Source organism: Glandiceps talaboti, chromosome 11 (assembly GCF_964340395.1).
Source record: "Glandiceps talaboti chromosome 11, keGlaTala1.1, whole genome shotgun sequence".
NCBI classification, from domain to species: Eukaryota; Metazoa; Hemichordata; class Enteropneusta; family Spengelidae; genus Glandiceps; species Glandiceps talaboti.
The window spans coordinates 13,463,751-13,483,758 of record NC_135559.1 but is presented as its reverse complement, the minus strand read 5'-3'; the positions used below and the strand labels follow the sequence as shown (position 1 = coordinate 13,483,758).

The following is a 20,008-nucleotide window of genomic DNA, read 5'->3' as shown; positions in this document are numbered from 1 at the left end:
GTGTCATTCTTATTCATTTGATATTTCAGAGACGCTTTAACTTGCTACGTCAACGCTTCAAAAAACAAGAACTGCTCACCAGCTTTGTCATCCCGTGTTAAAGTATTACAATCACAAATGAATACTTTAACTTCTAATCTCCAAAATAAGTAAGTATACAACAAGCTCAAATCTAACATCTTCATCATCTCTACTACTCTTTTAGAACCAGTATGTTGGGTAGAATATCACATTATATACTTGCCAAAGGTACACGTGCACACAAGTGGTATTTGCATTGCTGTGCAGTGATGGAAACATTATTACATGCCCACCATACAAGTGATATTCAAATGATATGCAAATGACATGTAAATGAAGGCGTGATCTTTCCTTGTACATGAAATCATTGGATCACACCGTATCATTTTCATGGAAATTTGCTATTTCAGATAAACATATGTAGTAATAACAGAACCTATGCTGCTTTGGTCGGCACTTGGGTATGTTTGCACTCGTGCTGGCTGTGCTTTCTATTGTACTTTCTAGAGCTACGCTTGTGAAAGTACAACCCCAGAGAAAACTGCAAATGCTCATGGAAATACCTAGTCTTGCTACTAGACCCCTCAGGCTATTCTGCTCACTGTGAAGGTGACTGAAGGTTGCTAGTGAGCAGAATATCCACCCTGATATCGTATCAGAAGAAAGCCCAAGATCTAGCAGCTCGCTAGACTAACAAATACCCTGAGTATGCCACACGTATACTGTGGTGTTTGTCAGAGTGTTGTACTGTGGAATGACTAACTTTACAACTTCTGAATTGATACAGTTGTAAATAGAAGCAAAACTTGACATACATTTCATACATAATTGACAGAGTTGATGTGCAAAGTGGCAATATTTATTGGCAGGATATAGAAAGTACACAAACTTATCTGGGGGAGTCATTCTAAAATCTGTTGCTAAGTGAGAGAGGCAGTCCAACCCCCACTATCAAAACAGTCTCACACCAAGACAGAAAGTTAGTCCAGTCCCCACCATTAAAGCTATGTCACATCATACAAAACTAGTTGCAGACCCCAAATTATCACGTACAAGTTATGCGACACTTTGAATGAATACATTACAAGTCAACTCAACCAAACCTATGTTGTTAACAATTTTGAATATACACTACGATTACAAATGGTGGTGATGGGGGGGGGGGGGGGGGGGGGGGGACTACTTGTTTTTGTATTTTCTGCCATCGACTTATGAATTATGGAAATAGTAAAAAAAAACCAAAGGCTTTATATGACTGGGTGTTATGGTTTCTGTGGTGTTGCCATAACAACACTATTTCTGATGTAATATGTGTTCTGGTATTAATACGTGGGATTATGATGTGATTGTCCCTTCCTAGTATTTAATACAGACATTTATACTTACGTAATGGATAAACGGATGAGTTAGCTCGGAGAGCTTTGACTAGGTTTTGGGCCACATAAGGCAACACACACACATTTTTGAAATACTGAGAGCTGGTTGGTTCAGGATTGCTCTTGTTAAATGAAAGGTCACACAAGCCAGCACAACAAACATTACACATATTTGAAATACTGAAAGCTGGTTGATTCAAGATGGCCATGAATTTTACATGGTCCTGGATTTGAATATTGTCATAGCAAATGCTAGGAGTGGTTTGACCCAACCAATGGACACACTACACTGTCAATGACCCAAATAATCAACAACTCGTATCTAGTCAGTTCATGTGTCTATGACGTAAAGTTGTACATGTTAAACAGACAGACAGACAGACAGACAGACAGACAGACAGACAGACACAGTTTTTAAACACAAAGACAAGGCTTTAGAATGTCGGTGGCTACAAAGTATGAGGTTGAATTGCATGTATTATGAGCTTTTAACTGAAGCAGCTTAAGGTGTGGAGTACTACATAACATGCCAACACTTTAGATAGCGTCACAGCTGTTTGAACTTTTGACCTGGCTCGGTGTGTCAATATTTATAGACATGACTGTATTGATTACAAAGCTGTCCTTCCAACCAGGTCACTGAATTCTGTGATGTCTTTTACTGTGATGATTTCAAAGTGTAAAAGTTCAAATATAATTCTCATTCTAGTCTTGAATGTATTTAGTTTTAAATGATCATCAAATTTCAAATTTAGTGTATTTATGAATTATTTTCTACTTTTCAGACCCAAAATGCTGCCAAGTATAGAGGAAGCCTGGAGTCTTCCTATCCCTGCTGAGTTAACATCAAGGCAAGGGACACCTGGAACCCCACAGCAGGTACGTACAGAACAACCATGGTGGGTGGAGGTGCGATGGGTTTATTGTCTTTTGTAAAAACGAACACATTGAAAAGTACAAGCTAAAATGGCCAGGCTGTAGAAAGCAGGTGAATTATGTACACACCTAGACAGACACCTGTTGGTGAAATCATGGATGTCAAATAGAAACAGTGCCCTCAACCTACGTATGCATGTAGTGACTATTGAGTGCCGAGGTAGAGCATTGTCCCCACTGTAACAGCGCCCTCAGTGTTAGATGATTCAGAAATCTGGTTTTAGTTTATTTAGGCATATTGACTGCGTTGTTTTGCTTCTCTTCCAAATTTGCTGAACAAGTCCCCAATGTTTATAAGTATTTGTTGAATACTTTATAGCCGGCACAGTTCAGTTGTTTTAATTTAGTGATTTATTTTTGCATGAACTTTCTGAAATGGTTTTCTTAAGGTATTTAATTTGTACATATTTTGTTTTTATTTTTATGTCTCGATAATTTGTCAATATTTTGTTTTATTTTGTGTGTTTTAATACTTATATGTTCACAGCCGGGCAAAGTAATGCCTCAAATGGGTCCGATGAGTTTACCTAAGGGCATCCCACCTTTGCCTAGTCCCATTGCTAGCTCCCTGCATACCGTGAGTAGTCTACAGAATCAGTTCCTAATTCCTAATTCACCAAACTGTATGCCACAGCAGATGATGAATACTCCGCTACAACCAGAACCAGAAGAAGTTGTTAGTGCTCCTGCTAAAAGACGCAAAGGTTCATCAAAGAAACGGGTAAGTTGGTCTTCCGGATCCTGAAAAAGTGGAAAGTTTAGAAATATTATTGGAAGTATTTGTATACAGTGTTGTTATTCATAAGATGGTAGATCGTGAGATGATTCTCAAGTCTTATTATCTGACAAAGAATTTTACCACCTAGACACGTCCAAAAAGTATTATGCATTTGATTTCTTAGTTGACATCATATAAAGTTGCGGAACCCTGGTAACAGGACTGGGGATTATGATAAAACTGGCATTGTTTCCACTACATTGTACCATGAATTTGATGGGGCAAGCCCTATTAAATGACTGGAGAACTCAGGTAGATTTTACCTACTTACCACCCTTAACAAAAACACTGGTAGGAACCCTTGTAAAATGACTGGGGAACTCAGATAGATTTTACCTGCTTACCACCCTAACAAAAACACTGGCAGGGAAACCTTGTAAAATGACAAGGGAACTCAGATAGATTTTACCTACTTGCCACCCTTAACAAAAACACTGGTAGGGAACTCTGATAAAGTGACAGGGGAACTCAGGTAGATTTTACCTGCTTACCACTCTTAACAAAAACACTGCCTACACCATGACTTCTACTCAACACACTGTTCATGCATTACTTTAGGCGTGCAAGAGAATAAGTCGACCTTCTTGTTCTATATTTTGACCCACTAGTATACAATAAAATGTTATTGCAGATACCAAGAATTCATAATTATTGGTCTTCATTGATACTTGGTGTGAAAAAAAAATTCTCAGAACTCAAATTCAAATTCAATTGACCAAAAGCTCACTTGCAGAACTGACAGAGAAAAACACAGATTCAAAAAAGACAATGCAGGCATATTACAGACAAGTAACCTAAACTATGTCTAAAGTGAATACAGAAATGCCACAAAGTGAAAAATGGACCATGTTTTTCACACCATAGTGTATCATCTTGCAACCGTAAAACAAAACTAGTAGAAATATTTAATGTTTTGAAGAATTGTGAATTTAAGATTCTGAATATCCATGTTGTGTATTTTTGCAACTGAAATGAAAGTTTGTTATTTTTATCCCATTCTACAGCAGTCTTCCACACCCACACCGCCAACACCAACATGGAATCTACCACCTCAAGGGTTTCCACAAGGACAGCAGCAAGTCTCACCGCCATTTCATTTAACACCACAACAAATGCAGTTGATGAACAAGTTGCAGAGGAATCGACAGAGTCTGAACCAGCAGGAACAGATGTTGTTGCAGCAACTAGAACAACAGGTGTGGTTTCAACAACAACAACAACAACAGCAGCAGCAACAACAACAACAACAGAGCAATTTTGTTAACAAATTGCCACAGCAACCTGGAATGCTGCAGCCACAGTTGAATTTACTGCAGCAAGGACAGCAACAGGAGCAACAACAATCATTTATTGGAAACTTGCCAGGGAATATGCCCGGAAACATGCCAAATGCATTACGGAATATACCCGGAAATAGCAATATGATGACTTCAAACATGCAAGGAAACTTAGGATTAAATCCGCCTGGAGGTACTATGCCCGGGAACATGAATATGGTTGGAAACACTATGACCACTGGCAGTATGCCAAATGCGTCTACCAACATGAATGTGGTTGGAAATATGAGACAAAATTTACCACCAAATTCTGGAATGAGTATGCCTGGGAATATGATGCAGACTTTGCCAGGAATACTGCAACAATCAGGGATTTCCCAGCCTGGACAGACTTTGCCGACTTTGTGTGGAATTCCTAATAGCATTCCGTCAATGCAGTCACCGCAACAGAACCTTTCTGCGCCTACTAGTAGCACTATGATGAACCCTCCTTTGTCATCACCGTCACCGTCGTTGCACTCGCAACCCTTTCCTCACGTTTCAACATCTGCACCCCGACTGGCAAACCCTCCTCTTTCGCTTGGATCACCATTAATGTCACCAGCGGCTTCTATCGCGCATTCCAATTTGAGTGCGTCCAGTGCGGGAAATTTGGGTTCCCATGGAACTCTTGGACCTATTCCACAGTTACAAATGTCAAGTCGAGCTGTGAACCCAGCAAATAATATGAATAAAACTTTTGGTGGTAACGCGCATCCCTTTGAGGGAGGACCTCCTCCGACTATGCAAGGAGAAAGAGTGCCCAACGTTGATATAAGTCAGGTCTCATCGCAAGGACCGACATTGCCTTATCAAACTCAACCGAGAAAACCGACTACCACACTACCTCAGGCTACTGTTTTTAACAACCAAGTAGCTAATATAATGAATCAAAATATTATGAACACAAACGCTACTCAGGGGGTGAACAGTTTACAGTCACCTGTCGGTGTTCCAAGAAGCATGTCCACTCCCCCTGTTGTAAGTTCATCTCAAAACCCCGTCCAGTCCTTCCCAAGTGGGGTGGTTTTTCAAAGTGCAATGGCCAGTGACTTTGTAGCGCCTAATGTGACTGCTCCCCAGAGTTCAGAAATGTCACAAAAAGTGGCAGAACTGAACCCACCAAACACTCCACGAAACTTGATGTCTCCGCAAGCTATTGCTGACAGTATGTTGGCACAGTTAGCACAAAGTGAACAGAATTCCACAAGTAGGAGTGGGGTTGTCAGTACCCTCCCCTCTTCAATCTCCTCCTCCCCCATGGACAAACATAGCCCTAATGCTGCAGTCCGGAGTATTACCGACATGACCTTGATTTCTAAAAGTATTCCCAGTATTACTAATTCAAGTGGCAATACCTTTCCACTCTCATCAGCGGGTTTCAGTCTGTTATCTTCCGCAGTGAATACGAACTCAACACCCAGTCTCATAACATTCCTTAGCCAGAGTCACAAGGAACTTTCCGGAACTGTTGGCACCCTGTTCAACCAGGGACCTGTCTCAAAAGACTCAAATCTGGGAAATGTGGGATATTCCCAAACTAATTCCGGACTTAATACTACGTTGACAGGGAATACATTGAACTCAGTGCCGTTGATGGCCCTTGCATCGCCGGGGAGACAGCAGCAAGTGAATCTGCTGTCTCCAAAGGTTGAAACAACCCAGGATATTAAGACACAGAATCAGGGAAATGCATCTTTTGGAATACACGGATTACTCAGTACTATGGACTCAAAACTCTCACAAGAACCAATCCACTTTGAAAAGGTAAGTATTCAATTCCTACGATAACTGATAATATAACGAATAAGATAACTAAGGCCTAAAGAAAAAAATTGTTTGGTTCCGGTTACCTGACCCCCACCTAGTTTTTTCACTGCCAACCCTAAAACTTTCTTTTTGTTCACGTATTTGAGAAAAAAAAAATAAAATTGTAAACATTGTGAAGTCTTGCAAGAAACAGTGGATGTGAAAACTGACATCAACTTAAAAAGACAATATAAAACTGTTCTTTCAATCTGTAATGGCTGTACATCTGATGAGAAGAGACCAATAACACAGAGACCATATGGAAAACAACGGAAAACATATCTACCTGAACTAGACACTCACATATGAAAAAAATATATATATAAATCTACCTATCCCACCTATTTTAAAATTGAGCATAATCGGAACCACTCAGTTTTTTTTTTTATGCCTTAAACTAACTAAAGAGAAAATGACCATATTAATTTTTACAAGCTGGGGAACCATTCCACCAGGGAGATTTATAGAGGCAATATTTCAGTTAACCAAGGTTAGTGGTTAGATTGGTAAAAATTTATATCCATTCCTATATACTGTAAGACTTATTTTCACATATTTCCCTGGAAAACAAAAAGGCAAATAAATAGTGACTAAAATGTCTTTCTATACATGAACACAATGTACCAGTCTGGTGATTAGTAAAAATGGTTTTTTGAGAACTAGCTGAAAACTGTAACATCACAATATTTTCGAGTGGCAAAAATGTGTAGGTTTGCATGCAGTGTTTTTGCTAAGATTGGGGAACCCTGGTAACGGAAATGGGGAAAGGGGTAAAAGTTGCATGGTTTCCCCATACAATCTACCATAATTTTGTTTGGAAACCCTGGTAAAATGACTGGGGGAACTGCTTACGATAACAGCTTCTGTATTTACTATGTTGATAATAGCAAGTTAACAATATCAATGAAAAAGTCTCTTTTACAAAATCAAATTTTCAGTATGCAAACCACAAATCAGAATTTTTTGTATCATTGCAGCAATCATTTTAGCACTACCAGAAAAAATAAAAGTCCCAAAGCCAAATTAACTGTTGCACTATCATGTGATCTTTGTGCCCCAGGCAGTAACAGTGAATACCAGCAGCTGTGGCCCTACTGTCAACAATATTGGTACCAGCACCAGTAGCCACAACAAGCCCTCCTTCTCATCACCTGGATCACTCTCCATTTACTCCAGCTCCAACGACGTTCTCCACTTGTGCAAGAAAGTTGGCAAGAATGGACTCACCAACAATAGCATACTGATGGAGAAGATGCCGCCCCCTGCCCCTCCACCACCACCCTACCCATACCTACCAAAAGATAAACTCAACCCACCAACTCCAACAGTATATGTGAGTATACATACCCTAATCTTGTTCCCAACACTTGAAGTTACTTCTATTATCAGTGGTGTATGTATGATACAGTTGAACTTGTATAGACCGGATGAAGAGATCATAACACTTTATCAAAAAGACTGGATGATAAAAAATAGCCAAGATAAAGTAGATAAAGAAAGACAAATCATAGATTTCTATCATTATGAGACGTTATTCTTCAATATTTTTCTTCGTTCAGCCAAAAAAATATGAGTGACCTAAGGGGCTTTGTCACCACGAGTCACTAGACAAGTAGTGACAAAACCCTTGGGTCACACCAGTATTTTCTAGCTGAATGAAGAAAAATATTATAGAATAACATAAATTATATCAGCACCAATAATGTCAACAACAACAACAAAATCGGGGAAAATAATGGCATTTTTGAACATTTTGATGCATATTTGGAACATAGCAGATCCAGTGACATAGATGCATATTGTCATGACATAGATGCGTGCTGTTGTGACATAGAACGAACAGATTATATATTCCATATTTTTTGTTCAACTTGGCTTGTGCATGGTATAATGTATGTGTATTTTGTCTATTAATAGCTTGAAAGCAAGAAAGATGCCTTTTCACCAGCATTGCAACAGTACTGTATATCTCCAAACCAGCCAATCACAGTGGTGCGTGGTCTAGCAGCTGCCCTTAAACTTGACCTCGGACTCTTCTCCACAAAAACTTTAGTTGAAGCCAATGCAGACCACCTAGTTGAAGTTAGAACACAGGTAAACAGCAAGTTTCTGTAACATTTACAATGTTTATCAGTTAAAGCTGGTAGGACTATCTAAATGAAACTAGAAGTTAGAACCTCTGGTACTGGTAAACATCTACTGTAGTTTCATGTGCAATTGCGTAAGTTTTGGTACAAGTTTACCGACATTGTCATAATTACTCCTTGTAAAAAGAGGATCAAATTGTGTGCATGCAACCAAATACGGTATTGTGCTTGGTCTGTGTTACACGCTAAGCATTTTGGTAGATTTGGTCACAAACTGTAGACAAATCCATATGAGAAATTTTCTAGAGTTTAATGTACCCCATTTCGACATGATGTGATGCAGTAGTTTGGTGAAAGAGTAACAGATGTCACAGCTTTACAGAGAGAAAGCTAGGGAAACTAGACTCTGTACACTTCTCATATTACAAGCACTGCAAAACCAATGATGTAGACATGCATCATCATAACAGACTGGTATAATACAACCCTTAACACTGAAGTAGATCACTTCTTGTATTTGTAGCATTCATTTATAGCATTCATATCAAGTGTAAAGTAAACAATTTCTTTAATTATCAGCCTAGTATGTGTCCTTTCTAACATTGTCAATTTGTAGTGTTTTCTGCTATAGAACAGCAGACTGATAAAACTGAATGATAGTCTCAATGATATCTGTGTTTGTACTCAACTCATTGGGACCAAACATACTGGGCTGATGATCAAATACTTATACACATGATATGGATACTCTAAATGAATGTGGCAGATTATGCAACACTTGAGTGTTGCGAGTTGTAGAATGTGCTTATCTTTAAACAATCTGTATTCCTTGTTTTGTCAACAGAGACAGCAAGCAGCAGATGAAAACTGGGATATACAAGGGTTAAAGAAAGTCTGGAAATGTGAAAGTAGTAGGTCGTTTACAACGATAGCCAAGTATGCCCAGTATCAAGCCTCATCATTCCAAGAATCACTTAGGGTAGGTAGAACAATTGTCAAATCATTACGACTCTGGCAATCGAGTCGTCAGTTTACTACTAAGATAGGTGCAGACTAAAACTATTGTTCTTCAATATGGTAGATTACACACAAGTGGGTGATAGTGGTTCCTCTGTTATGTGATTCTAATCACCCTGTGATCAGGATAGTGTAAACATTGTAAGTCCAAAAACAGCACACTGCAAGTTTATGAAACTCTGTCAAGAATACTGTGCAACGCCTCCCTACTGAAATTATAATCAAACCAACATCCATTATATTATTGTTGTATCAACATGTTGCCATAATAGTTTTGGTTTGTGTCTATCTTAGTAAATCAAAGGCTCAATCACGAGAGTAAATTGAATTGTAAAACTACAAGTTATTGAAATATTTCAACACCGCAACAAAAGTGATTGATTGATCAATTAATGATTTGATGGATAGGTGATTGATCATTCACTTGATTGACTGATTGATTGATTGATTGATTGATTGATCGACTGATTTGATTTTCTTCATCACAGGAGGAAGCAGAGAAAAGCAAAGCAAAAGACAAGCATATACACACTGTAGTAGATCAGAATGACAGTGACTCAGGATCTTCAACAACGTCCAAGAGGTAAAAAATAGAACTTTTAGTATTATGTGAATGAAGTACTTTTGAAATGTACTGGTGTGAGGTACATGAATTAAATGAAAACAAGAAAGATTCCTCCCAAGTCCTGTGTTATCATTTGGAAAACTACCACTAGAAAAAGAGTACTTAAAAGTCTGTAGTCATGGCTTACTTACAAAGCTGAAAAGTGGTGATATGTAATGTATTCATAGCTTTAAAAAAAAATCATGTTTGCTGTATATATGAAGGTAGTAAAGTTTGTGAGACTTTATGCATACAAGTTGTCATTTTTGTGTAACCTGTAAAGGGTTCAGTGAAGTTTAAGATAAAAACTCTGTCAATACAATTATTGTCTGTGGATGATGTACACAATTCATAGCTAACTCTCTAATGATGGTGTCATGTTGTTTTGTTTTGTTGTAGTGGTAAAAAGAAAACTCCTGGAGGAAGACAATTCAAAATGTTAAAGTTTGGTACTAATGTTGACTTGTCAGATGAAAGAAAGTAAGTAATAAGTTATGTTTATATATAAGAGGAATAATGCAATAATGATTCTCTCTCTCTCTCTCTAGTTATGATTAGCTGTATTATTCATAATATTTTATAATATTTAATTTTGTCTGATGATGAGGAAAACCTTCTGATCTAAATGATAGATAAATCAGAGCCAATCCACTGAGGACAACATGAAAGGAAAGTTATATCTTGATAACATTTGCATAAAGGTGAAAGAACCTAGACATGATTTCAAATGTGAAAAGTGACAAGTTTGTTAGATCATTTATGAGTTATATTCTAATACTAGGTTTGAGTTCAGTCAATTGCAAGTGATGGTTAAGTGTGCTTCAGTAAGTCGAATACTGCTAGTACCTTTTAATATGCAGTACATCCTAAAAACATATAAACTCAACGTTTGCCCCTTTAAATGTTTAAGTACACAGACATGCCCAATGGGTCATCTTAGATCTCTCACTCTGACCATGGTTTAGAATAGGAAATGTTTTCTCAAAGGAGTGTGATGCAAACAGCTATATATCAAAACCAGGCATGTATGCCAGTTGGTTTATTATCACAGTAACTATATTTGAAACTGTGACTGTCTTTGCTAGGTGGAAACCACAGCTACAAGAATTGACTAAGCTACCAGCCTTCACCCGAGTCGTGTCAGCTGGTAACATGTTGAGTCATGTTGGACATACGATACTAGGTATGAATTCAGTACAGTTGTACATGAAGGTACCAGGCAGTAGGACACCGGGACATCAAGAGAATAACAACTCCTGTTCAGTTAATATCAACATTGGACCAGGTGATTGTGAATGGTTTGGCGTGCCAGAACCATACTGGGGAGTTATTCACAATTTCTGTGAAAAGTAAGTCACCATTTTGCTTCCAATGTTTTTGTGGAACACTATAACAGAAAGGGAGAAAAGGGTAAAAACGGCTGTTTCCCCATAGAGTTTATGATAATTTTGTTTGGGAACCAGGTAAAATGACAGGGCAACCCCAGTAGATTTTACGTATTTTAACCGCCCTTAGCAAAACCATTGTATTTCTCATGAATTGTGAGATATTTTGTCAGTTGTCAATATAGTGTGAAAGATGCTATTCATATATGTTGAAAATAGTGTTCTCAGTTAGAAAGAAAGGTAACAAGCACACTATGCTGTCTTGTAAGTTCTTAGTTCTTTGATGTAATGAATATTGTATTCCAAAACATTCCATTTCATACAAAAACCAAAACTACGTCCAGAACAGAGAGAGAGTAGCTCATATCAGATAAGGACAATGCTATGATTCACTCCTAGGTCTTTTGATTAGTCATCTTATCATTGGAGCCTTAAAAATATAAGATCTGTCTCACTCTGTTGTTGTAGACCAACTTCTTTAGCTCTTCCACAAAAAAACGTTTTTCACACTCAATTTTACTCCTGATTTCAACCAAGGTTTTAGAAATGAACTTGGATGTCGTGATTCTTTTGTCTGATGATGAGGAAAACCTTCTGATCTAAATGAAAGATAAATCAGAGCCAATCCACTGAGGACAACAAGTTAATCAATTTATGATGTAAAAAAAATATTGAATAAATCTGGCATACAGTGAATAATATCATGACGATTTCAGTTTTTTGTAAAAAGTACATTGTAAGATGAGGTATAATCTGAAATGTTCAAGGGTGTGGAACATAAAGTCTTTGTGATGTTATACTGTCACTTTTAAGTGAAGTCTATATTGTTTTGGACAGGATGAGTTTAATAAAGACACACATAAAGATTCTCCTAAATTTAAGGACAGTTTTTTCCAGATTTAATAACTCAATACTGTATGTGTTTCATTACTAGGCATGGAATAAACTACTTGATTGGTTCTTGGTGGCCTGTTTTAGAAGACTTGTATGAGGAGAATGTCCCAGTGTATAGGTTTATACAAAGACCTGGTGACTTGGTCTGGATCAATGCCGGAACTGTACACTGGGTACAAGCCGTGGTAAGTGTCGTAAACACACAACCTACTCACTTTTCTGTCATAATGGAATGTGCTGTGTCACTTGTTTGCAAGATTTGTCATAGCGCCCTCTTGTGTCATATATATATGAAGGTGTAACATGAATGCTAATATTTTGAAGTTTGTGTTAATTTTATGTAAACATCTTTTGTGATTTTTAATAATTTGTCTCATCCATATCTGTTGAGGTAAACTTCAGATAAAAAATGTCAGTGAATGGAGAATGAACTATCATATTAGTTTTCAGAAAGTTCTGAATCTGTACGTCTGGTTTGTTTTGTTTTTCTGTGTGTTAATAGTACTATTTTTGTGTTGACAACTAGGGATGGTGCAATAACATAGCTTGGAATGTTGGACCCCTGACATCACATCAGTACAAACTAGCAGTTGAAAGATACGAATGGAATAAGCTACAAAGTGTCAAATCTATCGTACCTATGATACACTTGTCATGGAACATGGCCAGAAATATTAAAATTGCAGAACCTAAGTTATATGAAATGATCAAGTAAGTACAGAAATTTATTTTTGATAAGTTCTCCTTGATTGTTGGGAGTCGTATGACAGAAGCCCATGATGTATGAATGCAAATATGGATGTACTCAGGATATTTGGAAGAGTGCTGGCAGTGTTCTCTGTGACTATACTTCAAGAGTGACAGTGCAGCAAATACCCCAGAGTGCAGCCACACTGGTACTCACACAACATTGGGTTCTGTTGGTATGATATATTTAAATAGCTGTATTATTCATAATATTTAATTTTGTCTGATGATGAGGAAAACCTTCTGATCTAAATGATAGATAAATCAGAGCCAATCCACTGAGGACATTATGAAAGGAAAGTGATATCTTGACAAATATATGCATGAAGGTGACAAAAAACAGACACGATTTCAAATGTGAAAAGTGACAAATTTGTTAGATCATTGTATTTATGTGAAAATTGGAAAGAGTTTTCAGTTTTTTGGTTATCCAAGTTATTTTGACAAAGTGTCATTTGATGTAGTATATCGATGATGGTCAGATTTCCGTGTTTTAGCTACACATCATCAGTATTGTAATTGTGATGTCATTGATGGTTTTACAGGTACTGTCTACTAAGGACCATTAAACAGAGTGTTCTAACACAGGAAAGTTTAAAACAACAAGGTATTGATGTTCACTGGCAGGGAAGGAGTAAAGATGAAGCTGCCCATTACTGTACAGACTGTGAGGTAAGATGGTAGTTATTATCAGACTTAGATATGGATGGTTTCACTGACTTGACTTAGAATGGACAATATACTACTACTACTACTACTACTACTACTATTACTACTACTACTACTGCTGCTGCTACTACTACTACTACTACTACTACTACTACTACTACTACTACTACTACTACTACTACTACTGCTACTACTACTACTACTACTACTACTACTACTACTACTACTACTACTACTACTACCACTACCACTACCACTACCACTACCACTACCACTACCATCATAAAACAACTCATAAAGAATAGTGTCCATTCATTGCAGAAGATACAAAATAGTTTTATCACTGTTGTATCAACATGTTGTGACAATAGTTTTAGTTTGTGTCTATCGTAGAAAACTGAAGGTTCATCTACCAGGGTAATATCACCCTTTGTCTCCAAAGTCTAACATTTCATCGTGACGTAATATTTCATTATATTTTGTATACTAGGTGGAAGTGTTCAACGTCCTGTTCACCACTGAGAAAGATAAGAAGTATGAAGTCCATTGTGAGTCCTGTGCCCGTAAAGCTAGCTATAACTTAGAAGGCTTTGTAGTCTTGGAGCAATACAAAATGGAACAGTTGTGTTCTATCTATGATAACTTTATCTGCCATTCTGAGGTATGTACCATCAACATATGGTGTGACAGAATGCCATGATGTGTGACTGCAAGTGTGGCATACTCGGGTATTTGCACAAGTGCTTGCAGTGTTCTCTGGTGTCATACGCTCGTGAAAGTGCAGCAGAAAACACTGCAAGCATGAGTGCACCCCCCCCCCCCCCCCCCAGCAAATTTTGCTGTATTTAAAAGTGTAACATTCGCTTACCTACCCCATCTCTGTTTATGTTACATTTACCAGCTTCAGAAAGTACATTTTCTGATTCCCTCAATTCAAACTTTTTCAGTCAACAAAAAATTATACGGTTTTGTTGTGTGTAACATTAACTAACTTAAAAGTGTATCATTCACTTACTATCTGTATCTCTGTTGACATTGCGTTTAGCAGCTTCGAAAAGCACATTTTGTGACTCCCTCCGTTCAATTTTTTATACAGAGAAAATTTTGTTCTTACATAACGTGTACAACATTAACTGAGTGATGTGTGTTTCATTATTCTGCAGCCCTCACATATACAGCAGAATGCTTCCTCGTGACAGTTAGGACTACTGCACAACCCAGACCAGACCCCCAGACACCACAGTGAAGACATCAACAGACAACCCACATTTTTTCTACAATCTGACATCTAATATGTTACTACCTTTAGTGGAGACAAGAATATTTCTATTTGCAGTTCACCACAGCCCTGCAAGTGTTACAACCACTTCTCCATCAGAAAATTGCAGACCTGTGATGAAGATTTAGAGCCACCATTGCAGCATGCAACCTCAGCTCAGCATGTTAATAATATGTACATTGCTGTAACCATTAAACAGACCTGTAAGTTTTGGAACCATCGTTGCAGCATCTGACTTCACGCCAGCAAGTTTTGTAAAATTGCTGCAACAGTTAAACAGACTTGTAAGTTTTGAAACATCTTTTACAGACGTTAAACAGACCTGTAAGTTTTTAGAACCACCTTTGCAGCATCTGACTTCACCCCTGCAAGTTTTGTAAACGTTGCTGAAACAATTAAACAGACCTATTAGTTTTAGAACCACCATTGCAGCATGTGACTACAGATCTACAAGTTTTAGAACTGCCATTGCAGTAGTTAATCACACACCTGCAAACTATAGAACATCAATTGCAGTAGTTTAACAGGCCTGTAAGTTTTATAACCATTACTGCAGCAGTTCACCACAGACCTGCAAGTTTAGAACCACCATTGCAGTAGTTTAACAGGCCTGTGAGTTTTATAACATTACTGCAGCAAATCTGCAAATTTTGAATCACCATTGCAGTAGTTTAACAGGCCTGTAAGTTTTATAGCCATTACTGCAGCAGTTCACCACAGACCTGCAAGTTTAGAACCCCCATTGCAGTAGTTTAACAGGCCTGTGAATTTTATAACATTACTGCAGCAGATCTGCAAATTTTGAATCACCATTGCAGTAGTTCAACAGACCTGCATGTTTTAGTAATATTTGAGAACCACTATTCCAGCTGACTATGCAACTATGAAAGCTATAGTATGCTAGCATTAAGATAGACATTTTGTGAGTATTACAAGATGTCTTTGGCACACGAAAAGAACAGATTTGTCGTCTTCTTCTTTTTTAACACCAACAAGTTTCATATTCAGCATTTTATTTTGGCATATTACGACAATTATACAAGTGTTTTAAACTCTGACCTGTATTTAGATGCAATCACATCAAACCAAGTCATGAGTACTGCATTGGTTTAACTTTAACGTAAAATGACTGGAAATATGTTATTGTTGCTTTTATGTTTTGGTGGAACTACTATCATAGTGTTGAAATACACGATCATCAGTATTGTACTGGTAGTTGGACATAATTCTTTTTCAATCAACATGGTTTGATTGTGTTACATGTAATCCTGATTTGCTCAACTTGTAGTTATGGGTGGACAAACAAATACTCCCTGGTAGAGAGACAATTAAGTTTAGTCTACTATTCAGTGAGGTTACATAGTCTGTAGGGTACACCATGACGGGGCGCCCTCACACATTGATCAACCCCTCCCCTGGTGAGAAGAGGATGGGACGGGACAACATGATGAATTTTGCAGTCTACAAGGTTACAGTGATCATACTGTTACCAAACTTTGAAGCGTATATCTCGTTCAAAACACGTTAAGCTCACAGACTCATTAATTTTAAAAACTTGAAGACTTACAATGCAGTGATTATTATATACATTAGGTTGTATAAATACATGCAGTGACATTAACACTTTGTGAACAACATTCCCTGATATTTTGTGTACAGCTGAGAGAGATGTGTAGCGGTGGTATAGGAACCCTTATCACTACACAAAGTCTGTAGTGTGTAGTACTAGGACTCGTCTCTGAAGTTTTGTTGCTAAATAAACAAAAATAGGACGGCCAAGATAGAAATATTAGTTTTAACTTTACGCATGTTTTGTGTATGCCGTAAGTGTTTGTTCTGATTCAAGTATCAGGCTGTTGGCTTTCTGACAACATTCAACCTGTGTGTAAGTTGAGTGAAAAAGTCCCTCGCCAGTTCCTAATCCCGAGCCGCGATATGCTTTGCTTTTCTGGTTACTAGTAGCTTATGACATCACAACTCAGGAGTTCTCTGGATGTCTGGGACCATAGTATACAGTAACAGTAATCTGCCGTCTGAATGTCAAGTCAAAATAACCCAACAGTCAAAGAATTCTGTGTTTTGACATTTTTCATTTTGGTGCTTGTGTTTACATGAATTTGTCAATAGGAAAGCAGGTTTTTTTTGCCTGCTGCCCATTTTTAGAAGACTAGAGAGCTATATAATATGGCAATATGTAGTAGCATAATTGGAGAAGAAAAGTTACAAACTTGTTTGTGAATAGGAAAGAAATTACAAACATGTTTGTGAATAGGAAAGACATAAATATGTTTGCAAATAGGAAAGAAATTACAAATATGTTTGTGAACAGGAAATAAATTTCTAATGTGTTTGTGGAGAGGAGAGAAATTACAAACCAATAGCTCAAGTTGGTGTTTGGTGTTTGGCATATTGAAAATGTGAAAGAAAAATTTATCGATTCCTTCAAGAAAAGAAATTAAATGTGATTTGTGGAGTGGATAGAGTGATGGAAAATCATGTTTTTTTGAAGAAGTTTGTGATTTATATTGTGTAATTATGTTTGTTAAAATTTGTCAAGATATGTTGCTGTTGAAACACCGAGAATATGTTGACTGAAGTTTCAACAGTTACCATAATGAGAGTATGATCAATGCAACGGATGCTACTAGCGTTGTCGTATATTGCAATACGAGTCGCGCTACTATTTTCAGTTACTTTCTTTAACCATTTTACCCAACTCTTGCTGCAGTTGTGTTGAATTATGTTGCTGATTTTGTAGCAACATAAACAGATGTTGTCATAGAGACCCAATCATTTGAATTTGTTGGCTGTGTGTTTGTTTGTTTGTTGCATTTTAGATTTCTACCAGTGTAATGCTTTCTTCGTAGTATTTTGTGATTTCAATCAATCAAGTCAGTTCCCAGGAAATTGTTAGCGTTGAGAAATAATGAACTTAAAAACTTCAGTGCCTTTAGTATGTTGGTTTGTATGCCAAGGTGTGAGGTTACAGTCCTGTTCCTTGTTCGTAAACAGCACCTCCTTGTGGCATGTATGAAACAGCGCCCTCTGTGGCAGATGTCATCAACCGCTCCCGTTAGTCAAAATTGTAATAAACTGCCTCCTGTAATTATGATTTCGCTCTTCTGTAGATAGGCCAAGGGAAATTTCTTTGTCAAAAAAACTAAGCATTTTTTCACTTGAAAAAAACCTAAACTCAAACTGCAGAAATGCATGCAGTGCAGTGAAATAGGGTGTTATACTGTTCTACCCTTGTCTGTGGTAATACATGTATATTCAAATTCAATGTTTTGCATGGTGATTATGTATTGATAGAGGGCGCTATTTCAGGTAAAGGTCTGATTGTGGACTGGACACAACAAACTTACAGGACTTCTTGAAAATATAATAAATAAAGGGATGCAAGGATTTGTCATCTGAAAGTTGAGCTTTATTTGTAAACTTTTCAACATTTGTTGAGGTCAGCCAAATAAACTTTTTTGTGAACTTTGAACTTCTAGAAGCTATGAAACTTTCAGACATGCAATACCTCAGTCTCGCACTTACAATATCCCATCATTGTTGCATTGCTAGTTTCTGTCCCCATTGTTGTGTAGTACAGCAGAAATAATTGCATTCAGTTTCAATGACCGGGTATGTTTTGACACGAGCCCCATAAGTAACATCTGTACATACTAGTAACACCAACAAAATACTTCGGTAAGTAACTTTTGTGTAGCTATTGTAAGTAATACACCACAGTGGGGGGGGGGGTGCAACCAGATCTGTATTATAAATGAACTGACCCGGTTTGACATGCACTTGCTGTTTATTGTATAAATCTGATTGCATGCACCCATCATGGTTTACTACTTACTCTAACTGGATAGAGGCTACATATCTTAAGTTTTTGTTGCTGTCCCTTTGTTGAATGTGGCGCATATCAAGCATAGTTGATCATTGAAACTGAACGCAATTGTAATTTCTGCTGTATCAGTAAAAAAAAAATAGGTACCATAATTGTTTTTATAAAAAGTTTGATAGATATTTGCCAGAGTACTCAAACTACAGCATTTTTTTTTGCAGAGGCTTACGAAAACTGTTTAGAAAATACATTATTAAAAATAACTTGTTAAAGTCCAAGTTCGAGCTCATAAAAAGACCATTTTTTCTGTAAGAAAAATAAGAAAAAAAAATCTTTGTACATTTTTATATCAGAAAAAAAAAACTCGGTGAAAAAATGGATGAATTTTATACTGTGTGTAAGTACAGTGAACAGGTGTACATCAAGGCTTCTTTTATTTCATACACCTTACAATTTTGAGGTTTTGGCTTTGAGTAAATTTTTTTTGTCAAAAATAGCTTTTTGAGATTAGATGTAGTTACCACTGAGCTGTGTACTGTGCCTGGGCAGGTTTTCCAGGAACGCTTATCTGGATGTAATTTTTTTGAAAGAAAATTTAGATTTTTGATACATAGAAATTTTTTTTTCCCATATCCCCATTTCTTTCGTATTTCAAGCTTTTGTGTTGGTTTCCTTTCAAAAAAATTTTTCGTGTAAATAAGAGTGAACTTTGAACTTTGAACTTTGGCTTCAGAGTATCTTGACTTACTAGTATGTGAGTATTCCTTTTTTTTGTCTTTTTTTTTTTTGCCTTTCTCTTGGAATTCCTGTTGACAAAAATTTGACGTTTCACATTGGGAAATATTCTAGAATGACCACTCAAAATTGAGACGATATTTCTGTCTCAGTCTACTGGATTGTACATTGTATCTTATTTATAAATAAATATTTATTGCCATGACTACGATGTTGTGTATATGCAACTTTTTTGGTCATGTGTATAATGGGGTCACTTGTGCTTATGGAGTCTAATATATGTGTGTGAATGAATGCAATGATGGAATGAGCAGGCATGAAATAAATGCTGTACGATATTCTCTGATTTGGATTACTGATATGTCCGCATATACGCAGACAGTCCTTTCTGTGTTCCCACACCATATCTGCATATACGCAGACAGTCCCTTCCGGGTTCCACACCATATCTGCATATACGCAGACAGTCCCTTCTGTGTTCCCACACCATATCTGCATATACGCAGACAGTCCC

At 37.3% G+C, this 20,008-nt stretch overlaps 1 protein-coding gene across 1 annotated transcript in view; it reads left to right on the top strand.

Annotated features, from left to right (window-relative positions):
- The window catches only part of LOC144442307 (lysine-specific demethylase 6A-like), a 109,838-nt gene extending 90,099 nt beyond the window's left edge, over window positions 1-19,739 (top strand). Inside the window, exons 11-25 of the mRNA XM_078131620.1 lie at window positions 30-149; window positions 2,183-2,276; window positions 2,821-3,054; window positions 4,116-6,194; window positions 7,297-7,569; window positions 8,154-8,330; window positions 9,168-9,302; window positions 9,829-9,923; window positions 10,344-10,424; window positions 11,030-11,293; window positions 12,264-12,408; window positions 12,750-12,934; window positions 13,516-13,642; window positions 14,130-14,300; window positions 14,803-19,739. Coding sequence (XP_077987746.1) covers window positions 30-149; window positions 2,183-2,276; window positions 2,821-3,054; window positions 4,116-6,194; window positions 7,297-7,569; window positions 8,154-8,330; window positions 9,168-9,302; window positions 9,829-9,923; window positions 10,344-10,424; window positions 11,030-11,293; window positions 12,264-12,408; window positions 12,750-12,934; window positions 13,516-13,642; window positions 14,130-14,300; window positions 14,803-14,835 — 4,213 coding nt within the window. The 3' untranslated portion in view covers window positions 14,836-19,739. The remainder of the gene's footprint in view (window positions 1-29; window positions 150-2,182; window positions 2,277-2,820; window positions 3,055-4,115; window positions 6,195-7,296; window positions 7,570-8,153; window positions 8,331-9,167; window positions 9,303-9,828; window positions 9,924-10,343; window positions 10,425-11,029; window positions 11,294-12,263; window positions 12,409-12,749; window positions 12,935-13,515; window positions 13,643-14,129; window positions 14,301-14,802) is intronic.
- Window positions 19,740-20,008: the final 269 nt, after the last annotated feature.